Here is a 19,829-nt window from a genome sequence, read left to right as displayed (position 1 = left end):
ACTTTGAGGCCTCGCATAGCTATACAGGAAACGATACATATACATTCATTCAAACCTCCCCCCATGAGGAGCAGCGTTACCACATATACAGATTTTTCAGTGATCATACAGATTTTTTAGAAGTTAAGCAACCAAGAATCTGTATATACAGATTACAGATAAATGGAAATTTATACAGATTTCATACAGATTTTCGGCTAATTAAAAAATTTCAAGATATTTTGAATAGACTTTGAGTCAATCAATAATAATTCGTTTCAATGGTCCACCGTTCAAGCCAACTTTAATTGTCACAGTCGCAGATTTGAAAAATCTTCAAGATCAAAAATCGGAACTGTAACTTTACATCGCTTACCATGACAAGCAAGGGTTTGAAAACAGTTTTGTAACTTGTGTTTTTGAGAATCATATATCAAAATCTATCTAAATACACGAAATTTAACTTTCATGTTTCAATGGTAGTTTAATACCATTGACTTATTTCAGCGGCTGTCGACATTTTTCTCGTAGTATACTGCAACTAAGTCCAGAAAATGGCTTACAACAGAGATTTTTGCCAAAATTTTATAATCCGAATTGATTGTTAAATCGAAGAAGGACACAGTTCTATTTTATATTTAACGAAAGATATCGACTCAAAACTTTTCATGACTTAATATTTCCCGTTTTGTGAGAGTGTGATTTCTTAAAAATTTTGCAGTCGTAGTAATTCGAACAAAGTTAAACCAAAAAGCGATTTACGTGTATCAAAATAATATGATTAACACTGATTTGATAGTCCGCAGTGATCAGGGGCGCAGTTGAATTTAGTGTGCTACGCATTATAAAAAGGTAGCGTTAGTATCCGGAATCAAAATTCCAAATACAGATTTCAATACAGATTTTTGAGATTTTATACAGATTAAAAAGATTTTTTGCCTCTAAAATACAGATTTAAATGTGGCAACGCTGATGAGGAGGATCTGCTCTGAGAGACACTATCCGTTTGCTGCCCCGAACGAACTCTCTCAACGTTCGGTTGCTACATGATGCATGAAGAAGACGAGGCACACATACTCATTTACGTTGTTGAATTTGAATAACTCCAGCCGACAGCTGTCGTTGAGGAGAACATCTTCAACCTCGCCGCAAAGGTTGAGGCAACAACAAAAACAACCGAACTTATTGCGTTGCACGGCCCGCAACGTATAGTGCAAAGAGGAGGGAGGAAAAAGAAACGAAAAAACTAGCTGCCTGCGTGCGGTTGCTGTGCAATAATAGCAATAGCAGAAAAACCTCGGGTTTTCGATCCAGGCACAAACGAGGAGACTCGGGTTTGCTCTGCCTTTTGAATTCGGTTCCCTCAAGAATGTAACAGGAGATGAGTGAGAGCCATTCGTTTGGTTTTTTGGATTCGCTGCCTCGAATGTATACTGCTTCTTGAAGGCGGGCCATATTGAGAGCGTATGCATCATCGGCAGAGATGCCAATATGCCTGATTTTTCAGGGATTGCCTGATTTTCCGAGGCTCTGCCTGACAACCTGAAAAGCCATTGAATTTCCCTGATTTTTCAAAAAATGCCTGATTTTTGCGAATGTGATGAAAAATGGGTAGTAAGGAACTAAATTAGGTACCATTACTGAAGTTAAAAAGCGAAAATGTGGCTGAATGAAACCAATCGAAAGATTCCCATTAATTCATATCTTAAAAAGGGAATGAAAAGGAATCTGTCGGCTTTGATTCAGTAGAACTATGCAACCAAGTAGGCCCACAACACAGTAAAAATGTAGAGTGATGACCAAAAAAAAAAAAGGTCATCACTTTTAGAGGAATTTCCGTTACTTAGGTGTAGCCTGCTTTTGCCTGATTTTTATTTCACCAGTTCCCTGATTTTTGAAAATATATGTTGGCAACCCTGATCATCGGTTTTGTCGTTTTCGCTGCCTCAAAGCAACCTTTGCTTCCGAGTAAAGCAGTGAGCGAGAGAAGGTTGATCAATTCATGCTCAGCAAAATTCAATCACTGGTAACCAAGGACTTTACGGATAAAATACACAAATCTGGATATTTCATGTTAATTGTGGTTTTATTAAAGTTTTCTTGTGGCGTGTTGTCTGTGTGTATAAACAATGTTCTGTGTCTTGTGTGGCGTGTAATTGCTTCACTAACCGTGATGTGCTGCTGCTGTTGCTGTTCTGTCGCGACGTCGCAGTTCCGGAAATCCAGTTCCAGAAACAGGAGGGCCGTCAATGTATTGGCGTATTGACGGGGTGCTGAAACCGTCGGTGCCAGCGGGCGTTGCTGGACTCGGTAGTTGCAGGCGTCTTACTTCGTTGGCTGTTAATCGACCTGCCCATGAGAGTGCCCCGTATCCGGACAGGCCGAGAAGGGAAGTCCTTGATAATTAGGGATCCGCAGAACCCGAGGACGAAGATGATGATCCTATTACGATTAGGCGCGAGATCACAAGGATCTGCGGGCCGAGCCATGGGGAAGCCAACCGGCGTTTCCGGGCGAATTCCTTGGAGCTTCACAACACTAAACGAGGACTAGACTTCACACACGGACGCCTGATATAGAAGAGAGGGATTTTTACGGAAGCAAGCTTCCTTTTCGCCTTCCATTATCTCTTTTTCTTTCCTCCTTTTCCTCCTCTGTGAAATGACAGCAGCCAGCAGTAAAATGTAGCCTACTGTGGTGCTATCTTGTTGTGAGACATACTGGACAAAGAACATGAATTTTCAAGAGCTAAATATACAAAACTACAAAATGAAAACAAAAATCAAACGATTTGTAACCAACCGGTTACACACTGAAGAATGTCAAATTCAAGGAATATTTAAATAAGGTAGTGTCCAAGGTGTTTATATATACAGGAGGTGTTACCGAATATCGAATTTCCGATTCAGCCATTTTGGCTATTTATGCTATGCAACTATGCGGAACTCATGAAGTTTGTTTACCAACAAACCACAGAAAAGCTGAACAAATAATAAACAAACTCATTGAGAGCCACGCTCACTCCTCGCCTACTTACTGTGAAAGTCGGAGAACCTCGTGTATCTAAAGACCTTGGTAGTGTCGAGAGCCATATTGGATTTTTTTGTGACGTTACAAAAACGAATGTATCGAAAATGTATATGCGAATGGCAGAAATTTCAAAGAAAAACCTGTTTTAGAACGAAAATGAATTCCAATCTACTTTAAAAAGGTCTAGCTGGTAGTTAATGAGCGTTCAACTGATTGTCATGATTTTTATCCAATTGGATTACCATATTCAATTCTTGAAATTGTAACCGGTTGATTACAAATCGTTTGATTTTTTGTTTTAATTTTGTAGTTTTGTTTGTTTAGCTCTAGAAAATTCATGTTCCTTGTCCAGTCTCACAACAAGATAGCACCACAGTAGGCTACATTTTGCTGCTGGCTGCTGTCAACTAACAGAGGAGGAAAGAAGGATCAATGGAAAATGGAATGAAAAAGCCGAAAAGGAAGCTTGCTTCCATATTTCGAGATCTCTTGTGTACCAGGCGTCCGTGAGCAAAGCCCGTGTTGTGTTTAGTGTTCGTGGAATTCCAAGGAATTCGCCCGGAAACACCAGTTGGCTTCCTCACGGCTCGGCTCGCAGATCCTTTGTGGTCTCGCGCCTAACCGTAAAAGACCAGCATCATCGTCCTCTGGTTTTGCGGAACCCTAATTCCTAAGGAGGACTTCCCTTCTCGGCCTGTCCGGATACGGGGCACTCTCATGGGCAGGTCGATTAACAGCCAACGAAGTAAGACGCCTGCAACTACCGAGTCCAGCAACGCCCGCTGGCACCGACGGTTTCAGCACCCCGTCAATACGCCAATACATTGACGGCCCTCCTGTTTCTGGAACTGGATTTCCGGAACTGCGACGTCGCGACAGAACAGCAACAGCAGCAGCAAACCCACGGTTAGTGAGAGTTTACACGCCACACAAGACACAGAACATTGTTTATACACACAGACAACACGCCTCATAAAAACATAAATAAAATCACAATTAACATGAAATTTCCGGATTCTTGTATTTTATCCGTGAAGTCCTTGGTTACCCAGTAGACAGCCGGCCCTGAGGTTCTTTAAGTACCTTGCCTTGGCTAGTCTAGCCGCTGCAAATCTATCCGTAACACAATTGATTATTGTTAACTCGATTTACTTAAATGCGAATAAATAATTTTGGTTTTATATAAAAGTTTGTTTTCTGATATTTTTTTTTGTAATAAGGATCTTAAACTGCACTGACTTGATCATTTTCATGGAAGACTTTGAACTAATTTTAAAGTTTTGCAAATTTGAGTAGGGAAAATCCACCATTTTTTGAACTTCGATGGTTTATTTCATACAAAAATTACTCGAAAATCCAACTTTTTTCGTACCAATAATGAAGAGCAAGAATCCTTCTAGAATAACAGGTCTTAGAAGTGGAACATTTCCAGCAAATTCTTCAAATTATCAACGAAAAAGGCAAATTTCCTAGTAAATTAACAGATTTTTCGTGATTGTGACGTCGCAATGTGTACTAATACTAAAGCAGGGCTTCCTCGACACTACCTTCTTTAAATATTCCTTGTGTCAAATTAAGAAAAAAATTGCCCAATTCGAAGCATTAATGCCCCCACAGCCTGGCCCAAGACGAGTTGCAAAGATTTTTCCAGAGCATGTTTAGTTCACATTGTTTACCGAATGTGTCAAATGGCCTTAAACTAATATTTCTGGTAAACTTATTCGCGAAACCAAAGTATTATTCGATATGATTTAAAAGTAGTATACTATTTCTTGTGCTGATAATTTTCGAGTCAACCAGAAAAAAATAAAGCTTTTTAAGACATGCAGATTTTTATATCATAACTAGGAAATGATACACAAAACCGTTGTGTTTGACACCACATGATTGCATTTCTCGTAAAACGACTTCCGATAAAATTCTACCAATTTTATTTATCCATTTATTTCTCTGTTTTCGTTTTCATAATCTAAACAGTGCATTCGGAAAACCTGTTCATTTTGTGTGTTCTTCTTATTTGAGCTGAGCCCACCCTCTATGTACACACATAACTACCATGATATGGGTTGCGATTTCATTTTTCTTCCAAACAACCAGTTATTTGAACATTTCCTCCCCCCACGAGTCTCTTATTGATGCTGTATTTTTTTCGATCTCTCTCAAAAGGATCGCGAATGGCTGATTTCGGTTGCTTCCTTGATTGTGGCAGTTTGTGGCTGATGGTGTTTACAGCATTCATATAGGGTAACAATACCAAATTTATCCATCTTTTGGTCTGTTTGTCTGCATCGTTGAACTGCTGGATGCCAGCCCGCCACCAAACACCAAATAACGCATCCGACAAAAAAAAAAAAAAACACACCAACCGATTGAGTATAGACCCTTTTGATTCTGCGTTTTTTGTTTCTTATTTTATCCCCCAACCGCATGAAAAATTCAGCACCCTCACGCGTGTAGATTGCGAAATAAATATTTAATGATGCGTTCCGCCACACACCGTCATAAGCAGCAGTGCAGCATCAATCGAAGCAATCCGGGTAGAAAATATCCAACACCATTCGACGATATGATGGCGCTCCATAGGTATCAAGCATGCTTGTTCTCGGGATTGTGAGTAAACCCACAGAAAAGCCATTTTCCAGCTGAGCTAGTATACTCAGCCGGAATCGTACACTTTACACCTAATCTCGTGTACTCACTGTTATAAAAGATGATTTTAAAAGAATACCAAGTTATAAAACTTGTTCCAGATTAGTTATATGAAAATTCAAAGGAAAACAATAATTATTATGATTATGAGTAACTTGTGTATCATCAGTAGCTATATTATACTACAGCTATATTATACCACATATATAACCAGGCCCGCGCGATGGACCCGTCCATGGAGCGGGGAGGGGGGGGGGGAGCGGAGTTTAAATTCAAATTTAGCCGAAATTTATAACAATACCAAAAATACACAAGAAATAAGAAAATTGATTTCTAAACCATTTTCTAATATTCATCACACAAACTATAAAAATAATAAATTTTACTAATAAAACTACACAACATTTTAAAAACGAATCAAAAGGAATGTTCCAAACCAATGCTATTTCTGGTAAGTCATTGATAACCCGAACAGGAGAGCATATCAAAATAATAACTCAAACGTATCTCACCAAGCTATTTACATCTGATTCAGTTATAATTAAGTACACAAGAAGGACTACAAGAAGGGCGACAAATTGGACTGTGAGAACTACCGTGCGATCACTGTCCTCAATGCCGCCTACAAAGTGTTGTCCCGAATCCTACTCCGCCGCCTAACGCCACAAGCAAACAGCAAACGTGGGAAGTCATCAGGCCGGCTTCATGGAGGGACGGTCAACGACGGACCAGATATTCACATTACGGCAAATCCTCCAAAAATGTCGGAAACACCAAGTCCCTACGCACCATCTATTCATCGACTTCAAAGCCGCATACGACACGATCGACCGTAACGAGCTATGGAAAATCATGGACGAGAACGGCTTTTCCGGGAAGCTGATCAAGGCGACGATGGATGGAACGCAGTGCTGTGTGCGGATTTCGGGTGAATTGTCGAGTTCATTCGAATCGCGCAGGGGGCTTCGACAAGGGGATGGTCTATCCTGCATGATGTTCAACGTGGCGCTAGAAGGTGTTATTCGACGAGCGGTGGGCGAAACGCGGGGCACGATTTTCAACAGATCCAGTCAACTTATTTGCTTTGCCAATGACATTGATATAGTCGGCAGATCATCTGCGGCGGTGGAGGAGATCTACCGCAAACTTAGGCAGGAAGGATTTTGTTGATGATTAATACGTCCAAGACGAAGTACATGCTGGCCTGCGGATCCGAGACCGACCGAACCCGCTTGTCCAGTAATAACAAGGTCACGATCGACGGCGACGAGCTGGAGATAGTCGAAAACTTTGTCCATCTCGGCTCACTGGTGACCGCAGACAATGACACCAGCCGTGAGATCCGGAGGCGAATTATCAGCGGAAGTCGTGCCTACTATGGACTCCACAAGCAACTGCGGTCGAGAAGACTTAGTCCTCGCACGAAGTGTAACCTGTTTTATGACGCTCATTAGACCGGTTGTTCTCTACGGGCACGAGACATGGATATTGCTCGAGGAGGACTTGCGTACACTCGGAGTATTCGAGCGACGAGTGTTAAGAACCATCTTTGGCGGCGTACAGGAGAACGGAGTGTGGAGGCGAAGGATGAACCACGAGCTCGCGCGACTCTACGGCGAACCCAGTATCCAGAAGGTGGTGAAAGCTGGCCGGATACGCTGGGCGGGACATGTTGCGAGAATGCCGGACGACTGTCCTGCAAAACAGGTGTTCGCTACGAATCCGGTAGGAACAAGACGAGCGAGTGAATTATAGGAATTATGTTCGTCAAGTTATGTCGTGAGACGGTATACTATGTAAATAAATAAATAAGTACACAAAATTTTCGATTCTAAGTTTCTCCAATCTGAATTATATCTTATTCTGATTGACAGACTTGAATGGGGTTGAGCTCATTTTCAATGATAAAGATTTTTTTCGGATTGTTCTAAAATAAAATGATTATATCATATTTTGATATACGTTCAACTTTTTATGAAACACGGACATCGGAGTCAACGGCCCAAACCGTACTTTAATGGAATTCGCCTACCCATTCATAAAATTGAATTCAATTTTTGGGAAACCATAAATGGAGCATGGTTTTAGCAAATTATGTGGGTTATTGAAATTCCTCTAGAAACTTTTCTCGAAGCATTCATATCTTGATGAGTTATAATTATGTAAGGTTTTGTTCTGCCCAATATCAAGCTATGCTATCTGAATGAGATATAATCTTGATTTGAGCATATCAAAAGCTGATATAACTAAGCTATGATCGTATAGACTTTTTGATATGATTTGAGATATTTTAACATCCTACGAGTACTGAATTATAACTCATTTTGATAGAAAAAAAAATAGAATATTAAAATATCTCATTTTGATATAATTTTGATTTTTCCTGCTGATCGGGAAATCATTCAAAATGATATTCCTTATCTGAACTAGAAATTTGCTTGAAAATAAATTCTAAGGAGGACTAGTTATCAAATTTGAAATCAATATTTCAGAAAAAAATGCAAATCAAAATTTCGGAGAGCTGTTTGTAGAATTTTGTGGCAATAACAACATGGTGATCGGTGGATCGCTCTTCCTCCATCGACCAGCACATAAGGTCACTTGGGTATCCCGAGATGGCCGAACAGAAAATCAAATTGACCACATCTGCATCAGCCGAAAATGGAGAAGGAGCCTTCTTGATGTTCGCAACAAGCGAAGCGCAGACATTGCATCTGACCATCACCTCGTCCTTGGCGAGATACGACTGAGAGTTGCGCGTGTCCAACGGCGCGAGGAGAAAGTCGGGTGTCGATACGACGTCCGCCGGTTGGAGAATCCAGAGGTGAAAAGGGCATACGTTGAACAGCTAGAATCCCGAGCCTCGGAGCTGCCGACAGACGTAACAGTCGAAGAACAGTGGTGTGGAATCAAGAATGCCTTTATCACGACGAGCCATGGTACTCTCGGTAAAGTTTGTGGAAGAAGAAGTGAATGGATGTCGGATGAAACTTGGAGGATGGTCGATGATCGGAGAAAGGCGAAAGTCGGAATTGAGCAGGCATGTACCGGGTCAGCCAAAGCAGCCGCCCGCTTACGATATGCGGAGCTGGAAAAGGCAGTTAAACGAGCTTGTAGACGAGACAAGAGAGCCTGGACAAACTCCCTAGCCGAAGAGGGGGAAAGAGCCGCCGCCAATGGAGATATCCGATTACTTTATGACATTTCTCGCCGCCTCAGTGGTGCAAGGACTAATGCAAGAATGCCGCTGAAAGACCGAGCAGGTCAGTTATTGACCGATCGAACAGATCAGCTCAAACGATGGACTGAGCACTTCGAACAACTCTTCCGAGTCACGAATAGCGATGGTCAACAGAACCCGCAGCTTGAAGCGCCAACAGTAAGTCGCATAAATGGCGTCAACTCGGAAGCGCCCTCGCTGGCTGAAATAGAAGCGGCAATCAAAAACATGAAATCCAACAAAGCACCTGGGATCGATTGCATCCCTGCTGAAATGCTGAAAGCCGACCCTGCCCTTTCAGCACAAATGTTGCACCGTCTTTTCGCTGACATCTGGGATACTGCAACATTCCCGGCCGACTGGATGCAGGGTATCCTCGTTAAGGTCCCGAAGAAAGGAGACCTGACAGAGTGCGGTAACTGGCGAGGCATAACGTTGATCTGTACAACCCTCAAAGTACTCTGCAAAGTGATCCTGAACAGGATCCAGGAGAAAATCGACGCTACACTCCGACGGCAACAAGCTGGATTCCGATCCGGACGATCATGTGTGGACCACATCACAACGCTACGAATCATACTGGAACAAATCAACGAATTCCAGGACTCTCTTCTGCTGGTGTTCGTTGATTTCGAAAAAGCATTCGACCGACTTAATCATGAAAACATCTGGGCGGCTCTAAGGCGACGAGGGGTCCCAGAGAAACTAGTCCATCTCATCGAAGCACAATACGAGGCATTTTCGTGCAAGGTCTTGCACGATGGTGTCTTGTCCGAACCAATCCCGGTAACTGCTGGAGTGAGACAAGGATGTATCTTATCACCGCTACTTTTCCTCATCGTAATGGATGAGATTCTGACTGGATCGATCGACTGTGCACCGAACCGAGGATTGCCGTGGAATCCTTTAACAATGGAGCAACTGAACGACCTTGACCTGGCTGACGATATTGTTTTGCTCGCCCAAACACAACCGGACATGCAGAGCAAACTCGACGACCTCACCGAAAGCTCCAAGGCAGCAGGTCTCAAAATCAATGTCGGAAAGACCAAGTCGATGGAGATCAACACAGGAAATCCCTCCAGTTTCATGGTAGCTGGGCAACAAGTTGAGAAAGTGGAGTGCTTCCAGTATCTTGGTAGCCAGATTACGCCTGATGGTGGTACCAGGAAAGACATCGAAACCCGGATCAGAAAGGCCCGATTTGCGTTTGCGAGTCTCCGAAACATCTGGCGGTCACGCCAGATCTCTCTACGAACGAAAATCCGAATCTTCAACTCAAACGTCAAATCCGTATTGCTGTACGGGTGCGAAACTTGGTGCACATATGCGGTGACGACGCGAAAACTGCAAGTATTTGTAAACCGCTGCCTGCGGAACATCATCCGCGCTTGGTGGCCTGGCAACTGGATCTCGAATGAGGAACTACATCGCCGGTGTCATCAAAGGGCGCTAGAAATCGAGATTCGGGAACGAAAGTGGAGATGGATTGGGCACACGCTGCGAAAAGATGAAAACGAGATTTGCAGAGAGGCGCTTGACTGGAATCCAGAAGGTCATCGAAGAAGAGGCAGGCCCAGAAACTCGTGGCGGCGAAGCCTAGCCGCTGAAATCCGAAATGTCGACAAGAATCTTGACTGGGACCAGGTGAAGACGCTGGCTCCGGATCGTCAACAGTGGAAGTCTTTTACCACGGCCCTATGCACCGGAGGATCGGCGCGGGATCATTAAGTAAGTAAGTAAGTAAAATTTCGAATTAAGCTTCGGACATAAGAATTATGGCACAGATATAGAATACATAAAACATATCACCAGATTTTAAAAAAAATCTAAATTTTCAAATAAATGTCAGATTACGCAAAAAACTAACCATGATGAAAAATTGTTGAAAAACTTATAATGATTGTTATTTATTATTCATCTTATTTTACATGTCTTTTCTTCATTTTCAATGAAAGGATCGATGAAAAAAATTTGGAATTTGGAAAAAAAAATTATCACGATTAAAAATGTGAATTCTCGATTGAGAAAAATATTTTGAACTTCAATAGTTGATATTTGAATTTTATTTGATAAAAAAATTAAAAAATTTAAAATTTTACTCAAGATTCGAGTGATCAAAGTCAAAGATAAAACCCTTTTTTTTATCAAAATTCGTTCAGAAATTGATATAAAAGGCCAAAAAAGATCTGAAGTTCAAAATAATAACTCTATACATATGTTTATAACACAAAGTGTTCAATTATACTGACAAATCATAGATTAGGAAATGATCAATCTGAAACTGATAAAATAAAAATAATGAAATCCAAGTTTTGTTGTAAATATTCAAATCACAAAGATAATACAAATTAAGGTAAAATTGCGTATCAAAATTAAACTTCAAAGTTGCTACTTCATGATCGATTAAAAACACATTATTCAATATAATGAATATTAGAGAAACTTTTATAAACTTTCAATCTAAGGTTTTAAAGTTAATTTTTTTTTAACAATTTCTTTAAGCTAAAAATTTCAAGATTTAAATATTTTGCCTTTATCAATTGGAATATTGGGTCCTGAAAAGGACAAAAGATGAAAACTATGTATTTTTTTTTTTTATTAAAAATAGTTTCAAAGGTAGAAGATTATGTTTACAAAACACAAAAATTCAAATTAAAAAAACCAAGAAACATATTTCGTAAAATTAAAATAGTTATACTTCAAAATTCGGTTAATTTTTATTTCAAATTAAAACAAAATATGAAGAAGAAAAAGATTAGCTTTTAAAAATTTTTGGAGGACTTTTTTTAATAAACTCGTCCAATTATTTTAAAAGATTTTAAAAAGGATTTGATTGAATGATTAATTTGGTAGATTTAAGCGTCCTGAACTTGAATCTTTTGACAAATTTCGTTAATTACCTTGCGTTTTGGTGATATGGAGTATATACACAGAAAAAAATAATGACTATTACGTGTCATTGAAAATGATTTCCTGTAAAATAATACAACCTGTAATTTCAAGAACAAATAATTTTCAATTGATTGGTTTTAAAAATGAAAAAAATCATTTAACATTACAGCAAATGTCCTGTAACAAAAAGGAGCAGGACATGTACTGTAGTTTTACAGGTCGAAGCATTTATTTTTAAGTGAGAGCATTATTTACAGGCTGGTTCTAAATTACAGGACTGTAAAAATTTCTTGTTTATCAAAATTAAAACTCTTGTGTTAGACTCGTTTCATGAAATAGTTCGTAAAAAAAGAAAATTAACCAGAGGAAAACACGTTGCTTAAACAGTTCGCTATCATATCTGTCGAAAGAACATTAAAATTAACGGCATCTTTATCGACCAGGAACGGTGAATGCGAGGAATTCGTTGCTACGGGAAGTTCACCAAGCTGCTAACCTGTGAGCTGCCATCCAAGCACTTAGCAGTTTTCAAAATTTTTGTAAGTTCAGGATTTGAGTAAAACATTTTTTGGCTATTAATTTCAGTTCATTACAATAGCATGGACGTGAACCACGGTCTTTTTAAAGTGCCCGGATGTTGAAAATAATGCCTTTCTGCAATCAACGTTTGTGTTAGCATTGATGCTTTTTCATAACAATCCAAAACCTGCTTTCAAATCTTAAAGAAAGAATGTGATTTAATAAACATTTCAATTTAAAAAGTGTTATCAATGTGTGAAGGCTTAGGGAACTTTCGAGCGAGGAGTTCGTTCAACGAGTCCAAAAAACAGCACGGATTTCCCACCCCGATGCGTTGTTGTTCGACGGTCCACCGGAAGTTTCCATTGCAAGACCAGTCTTAAGGCAGTACAATTAGGTATGATAAGTTCTAAATAGATTAAATTTGAAGTAAGTTACTCATTTTTTTCTGAGTTTCAAATTGGATTTTTCATGTCGTTGATAATTTTCTTCGACGATGCTCTCTTGATATCATATTAAAAACGATAACCTTTTACTTACGTGCTTGGACCTTGATTTTGTGTTTGAGTCCTGTTTGATTCCTTCTACAGTTTCAGCCAAACGCAAGATATCGAACCCAATTTTTTTTATTAAAACTGCAGTCTAGTAGTGAAATGATTCGTATGGCTTAAAAAACAATAAGCTATTGTCTTGTTCCGCTCTAGAATTCCAAAAAATAAATAAATTTCGAAAGCAATTCAAAAGGTAAATATGTACATCCTCACCATCGAAACTTTGCTTACAGTATTTCAAATGTTTTACCAACTTGAGAGACCTGAGGACTCAATTTCCCTTATATATAAATTTGAAATAGATAAAAAAAATTACATTAACTGTTGCCACACTGTAAACGAATATTATTTTATTTTATTTTTATTCACGGGTGGAGCTAAAGTAAGATAATTTAGTTTTCAGGTAGCATCATTGGAATGTATTTGTTGAAAGCTACTTTTTTTGTAATTAAAAAAAAATAGAAACCTATTATTGATGTGAACAAGTTAGTGAAAATAAAACCTTTAAAATATCGGTATGGGATATGATAGATTTTTAAGAACATTGAAAACTTCTCGTAAAGTGTGCTTTAATTCGTTTATTGAATTTAATAATAATTTAAATTTTCCTTACAACTGATCTAGATCTACAGCTAATACAAGCAAAGGCCTTAAATCAACATACCTGAATAACTTATATCTCTGGTCTTAACTTTTTACTGTCAAACCTTAACATGGTCAATCCATAGAGCTCATTTCTCCCTTGTATATTAACCAACTAAGTAATCAAATGGTCGTGATAGACTAAGATTAAGTTGTCTAGTACATTTTATTTTTACGAAAGTAATCATTTTTCAAATAAGGTCATGTGAGAACTTGAGTATGAAACAGTTCAGTAAAAATTTGTTTTTATGGTGCACTTGAAGCATTTTTTTAGGTTTTATTTTTGACACTTTACCAGCATTATGACATTCGTGTCAAATGTAGCTGTTCGATGCACACTGAGAAAATCGTGCACGAATAAAGTGGCGCTATCTGGTCCTGGGAAAGCGAAGCAGCCCAGTGAATTTTCATTGTTTTTACACTGGGGCATGCTGTCAGACCAAAGGCGTTAGCAGCAGTGGGCTGCGAGGAAAACGAAAAAGATTAATTTCCGCTCTTTTCATCAGGCCCACTATAAAAGGCCCTGTAGGAAAACGCGTGGTCTCTTTTTCCGACGGTGGCGGCCGAGGAGTAAACAAAAAAAAACCGACCTAGCAGAGCAGTGTGATTGGCGAAAATTTAAAAGTTGAAATATTGTGAAAGTTTATAAATGTAAAATAGCTGTAAAATTAGGAATAAAAATAGTTAATAAATAAATGTAGTGCTGTAAATAAAGGTGTGAAAGTAAATAGTAAAAATAGTGGAAATATACTTACCGGTGCTGAAAAGAAACACTTACCTGTTTACCTACCTGAAAAAAGAAAGAAGAAATCTACGAACCTGGAAAAGAAATTAAAAGGAGAGAAACCCAACGGCGAGAATTCAAGGTACTTCCGTTCATGGTCCTTCGAACCGGATGCCCGTCGAACTCCGAGCGTCCGGAACTAATCTACATCCTGGAAGGTACCCTATTCATCTCGACGTTGGTGGAGTGAGCTGCAATCAAATTTTCATAATACAAGGCATTGAAATTGCCTCGAGAAGGTAATTAATATTCCAACCACCTCTATTTTGCTACGTTTTGTGCTCCGCTGGGAATTTATCTTGCAGATTAATACACGTGCATGATGGCTACGGAACGGCGTATCAAGTCGCTTAAAATGCGACTTCGAAGCATAGAGACGTCGTTCAATTTAATCAAGGTCTTCGTGGAAAACTTCGACGAAGAAACGCAGTCGAATGAAGTTCCTGTTCGGCTGGAGAACCTGGCCGTGTTGTGGGCGGACTTCGGCAAAACGCAAGCCGAACTTGAAGCCGCTGATGTCGACGACAATGCGGTGATGGAACATCAGCTGAAGCAGCGGGCCCAGTTCGAGACGGACTACTACCGCGTGAAGGGTTTTTTGCTGTCCGTTAATAAAAGTACATCGCCCAGCTCCCACTCTTGTCACTCCAGTGCGCATTTCCCTACTTCTTCGCAAATTCGGCTCCCAGATGTAAAACTTCCTGTTTTTAATGGCGCTCTCGAAAATTGGTTGAATTTTCATGACTTATTTATTTCGTTGGTGCATTCGTCGACTGAATTGTCTAATATTCAGAAATTTTATTATTTGCGTTCGTCATTAGCGGGGGATGCGTTAAAGCTGGTACAAACGATTGCGATTAGCGCCAATAATTACCCAGTTGCGTGGAACTTGCTGATAGATCACTTCCAAAATCCTGCACGTTTGAAACAAGCCTATGTCGACTCCCTTTTTGAGTTTGCTCCGTTGAAAAAGGAATCTGCAAGTGATCTTCATTCTCTGGTGGAACGATTCGAAGCTAATGTCCGCATCTTGAAGCAGCTGGGTGAGAGAACCGAGTTTTGGGACGTGTTGCTGATTCGTATGCTCAGTATTCGTCTTGACCCCACTACACGAAGGGATTGGGAAGAATTTTCGTCAACTCATGAGGCAGCTACCTTCCCAGATCTGGTCAGCTTTCTTCAGCGGAGGGTCACCGTTTTACAGAGTGTGAGCAACGTTCACCTGGACACTTCCTCGTCTTCGGCACCCAAAAAACCGGTTCATCGATCAGCAATCATCAGCAATGGAGCCACTCAATTCTCACCTCGCCAATGTTTCGCCTGCTCTGAACACCATCCACTTTATCTATGCCAGACGTTCGCCAAGATGACCATCGAAGATAAAGACAAACTAGTGCGCCGTCAACAACTCTGTCGGAACTGCCTACGGAAGGGACATCAATCGAGAAGTTGTCAATCGAAAAACTGCTGTCGAAAATGCCGAGGGCGCCACCATAGTCAACTCTGCAGCACAAGTACCAGCCAGGGTGAATCCAGCAAGCCGAGACCCGAGGGGAATACGTCGAGGGATTCTAACCCTACCAGCCAAGAAGTGTCATCATTGTCTGCAGCAGTCGGGAAACTTCCCAAGAAGGGTCACCCTAACAAGGTGCTTCTAGCAACGGCCGTGATCAAACTGACGGATGATTACGGCAATACTCACTTCGCCAGAGCGCTCCTCGACTCGGGAAGCGAATGCAACTTCATCACCGAGTCATTTGCGCAAAAACTCAAAGTTCGTCGCACCAAAGTTCACCTGTCAATCTCCGGAATTGGTCAGTCATCCACTCAATCTCGCTCCAAGCTTCGCACCACCATTCACTCTCGAGTTACCGGATTTTCGACCATCGTAGAGCTCCTCGTACTGCCAAAACTCACTCTAAGTTTGCCATCTGCCACTTTAGACATTTCTAGTTGGAAACTTCCGAAAGAAATTCAGCTCGCAGATCCAAACTTTTACCAAAGCAACCCTATCGACATCGTCCTTGGTGCAGAAATATTCTTCGATCTTTTCAAACCGCCTGGCAGAATTCCACTTGGAGATTCACTGCCTGTTCTTGTGAATTCTGTTCTGGGATGGGTTGTTTCTGGGAAAGTTACCAACTCTACTGCTACCAGCTCCGTTATCGCCAATCTTGCAACCGTCGCAGATATTTATCGCCTCATGCAACGATTCTGGATCATCGAAGAGGCAGATTCAGCTCCCTGTATGTCGGTGGAAGAAGCAGCCTGCGAGAAGCACTTTTCGCAGAACGTTCAACGCACCCCAGAAGGTCGATACATCGTTCGATTGCCGTTCAAGGAACCTGTTTCCAGCGTAGGCGACAATCGCAGCATAGCACAACGTCGATTCCGGATGGTCGAGTCTCGTTTGCAACGAGACACCAATCTACAGGCTCAGTATCACGACTTCATGGCCGAATACGTCACCTTAGGGCACATGCAGCGAGTAGACACTTCTACTCCACCTACCCAGCAGTATTACCTTCCTCATCATGCGGTGATTCGTGAAGATAGCTCGACTACCAAGGTGCGAGTCGTCTTCGATGCTTCGTGCAAGTCAGGATCTGGCAAATCGCTCAACGACGTGCTCATGGTCGGGGCAGTCATCCAAGACGACCTTCGTTCAATCATCCTGAGAACCAGAATCAATCCCGTTTTGCTTATCGCTGACATCCAAAAAATGTACCGTCAAATCCTGGTCGACGAACGAGACACTCCTCTCCAGCGGATTCTTTGGCGAAGTTCGCCGAACGAGCCTGTCAGCACGTTTGAACTGAAAACAGTAACCTACGGCACAGCTAGTGCACCATTCCTGGCCACCAGAACCCTACAACAACTGGCAGACGACGAAAAAGCGGATTTCCCTTTGGGCGCGGCGATTCTAAAGAGAGATGTGTACGTAGACGACCTGGTTACCAGCGGAAGGACTCCTGAAGAACTGGCGGAAGTGCGGAATCAACTTGACCAATTGTGCCGACGAGGAGGTTTTGAATTCCGGAAGTTTGCGTCGAACATCGAATCCGTTCTTGATGGCATTCCTTCCGAACGACGTGCGCTTCAATCATCAGTCGAGCTCGCAGCTGATCAGACCATCAAAACCTTGGGGTTGCACTGGGAACCAGCTTCGGATCACTTCCGGTTCCAAATTCGGTTACCTGAACACTCTCGAGACGTGGTTCTCTCCAAAAGGTTGGCCCTCTCACAAATCGCTCAGCTATTTGACCCGTTGGGATTGGTAGGCCCTGTCATCGTTACTGCGAAAATGTTTATGCAGACTCTGTGGAGTCTGAACTCCGACGACGGCAAGCCATGGGGATGGGATCAACCACTACCACCATCTCTGACCACGTATTGGCAAAATTACTATGCGCAATTACCTGTCCTCGATCAGCTTCGAATTCCAAGATGCGTCGTGCTTCCCGAGTTTGAATCCATCCAGCTACACCTGTTTTCTGACGCTTCAGAAAACGCCTACGGGGCCTGTGCCTACTTTCGTTCAAAGGACTCATCAGGTTGTATTTCCGTCGGCCTTCTCACGGCCAAATCCAAAGTCGCTCCTTTGAAAAAACGCAGCATTCCCAGGCTTGAACTTTGTGGGGCTCTCGAGGCAGCCCAATTGTACCAAAAAATCTCCTCAACCTTCGGAAGGAAGTTCGAAACCTTCTTCTGGGTCGACTCAACCACGGTACTCGCCTGGCTGAAGGCGACTCCCTCAGTTTGGACAACTTTCGTGGCCAATCGGGTTTCAAAAATCCAGCTTGCAACAGTCGGCGCTTCCTGGAATCACGTAGCTGGTCAAGAAAACCCTGCTGACCATCTGTCTCGAGGAATTGACGCCAAAACGCTGATCTCCTGCAAACTGTGGTGGAATGGACCAAATTGGCTTCGATCCGACGATTTTTTGCAGCTGACGTCGCCATCAAGCACCTCCTACGAGACCCATCTAGAGTTCCGCACATCTAAACCGGTCGGCCTAACAGCCTCAGCAGACAGTTCCTTCATCGATACCTTTGTTGGCCGATTCTCCAAGTATCAAACCATGTTGCGCGTCACAGCATTCTGCCTCAGGTTGTCACGCAAGTCTCGAAGCGCAGAAGCCAGAAAAAGATCGTTCCTCTCAGCGACGGAAATTCGCGATGCCGAAAATGCCCTCATACGACTTGTGCAAGCTCAAGAATTCTCCGAGCACGTAGCAGCTCTTCAAGCATCGAAGCCAGCTCCAATCAGGTCCCAACTACGATGGTTTACTCCGTTCCTAGATGCAGATCGCCTGATGCGTGTTGGAGGACGAATCGACAAATCAGCTCTAAATTACGACGCCAAGCACCAAATTCTTCTTCCGTACAATCATCGATTCTCCGCCCTGCTGGTGGAGTGCTTACACGAAAGGCATTTGCACGCAGCACCTCAATTGCTGCTTGGAATCCTTCGATTGCGGTACTGGATCACAGGGGCCAGAAAGCTGGCCAAAACGATTGTTCATCGCTGCATAATTTGCGTCCGAGCTCGCCCTAAATTGGTTGAACAATTCATGGCAGAGCTACCAAAGGAACGCGTAATTGCCGCCCGACCCTTTTCGGTTTCCGGTGTCGATTATTGGGGCCCGATCCTGCTCAAACCTCCTCATCGTCGATCAGCCCCAATCAAGGCATTTGTAGCGGTGTTCGTCTGCTTCACCACGAAGGCTGTCCATATCGAACTTGTTTTCGACTTGACGACAGCCAAATTCATCCAGGCTCTTCGTCGCTTCGTGTCTCGCCGAGGGCCACCATCAGACATCTACAGCGACAACGGGAGAAACTTTCTTGGTGCCAGCAATGAATTGCGCAAACTTCTGCGCTCGTCCGACCACGCACAAGGAGTTGCTTCCGAATGCTCCGATTCCAACATCAGGTGGCATTTTAATCCGCCACGCGCATCTCATTTCGGCGGATTATGGGAATCCGCAATAAATTCCGCCCAAAAACATTTCCTTCGAGTCGTCCGTGATCGTCCGTTGGCCTACGACGATATGGACACATTATTGTGTCAGATTGAGTGCTGCCTCAATTCTCGCCCGCTTACTCCACTGAGCGACGATCCGACTGATTTCGAGCCGCTTACTCCAGGGCATTTTTTGGTGGGTACGTCCTTGAAATCCGTCCCAGATGAAAACTACAACGACATCCCATCGAATTATCTTCGGAAGTGGCAGCAAACCCAAAAGCTGCTGCAGGATATCTGGCGTCGATGGCATCTGGAATATTTGTCATCATTAGTACAAAGATCAAAGTGGTTCAACTCACCTGTGACACTAAAGGAGAACCAGCTCGTCCTTCTCAAAGAGGATGGGATTCCACCAATTCGCTGGCCAACAGCCAGAATTTCAAAATTGCATCCAGGGACTGATGGCATCACAAGAGTTGTTACTTTGCAGACCCCGAAAGGCTCTTGTACCCGTCCGGTGGCGAAAGTTTGTCTTTTGCCCATTGCATCATCGGCGGAGGAAATTAAAAAACCGCTCGCCGCTGACCAATAA

General features: G+C 42.2%; 1 protein-coding gene across 1 annotated transcript; it reads left to right on the top strand.

Annotated features, from left to right (window-relative positions):
* The first annotated feature begins 14,591 nt into the window (after positions 1-14,591).
* LOC129737660 (uncharacterized) lies at positions 14,592-19,829 on the top strand. Its single transcript, XM_055728820.1, has one exon. It carries the CDS (start codon positions 14,592-14,594, stop codon positions 19,827-19,829), a length of 5,238 nt encoding a protein of 1,745 aa, XP_055584795.1.

This window comes from Uranotaenia lowii, chromosome 1 (genome assembly GCF_029784155.1).
Source record: "Uranotaenia lowii strain MFRU-FL chromosome 1, ASM2978415v1, whole genome shotgun sequence".
In the NCBI taxonomy this organism is placed as follows: Eukaryota; Metazoa; Arthropoda; class Insecta; order Diptera; family Culicidae; genus Uranotaenia; species Uranotaenia lowii.
Note: the sequence above shows the minus strand (reverse complement) of the source record. Positions and strands in the feature narration are given on the sequence as shown.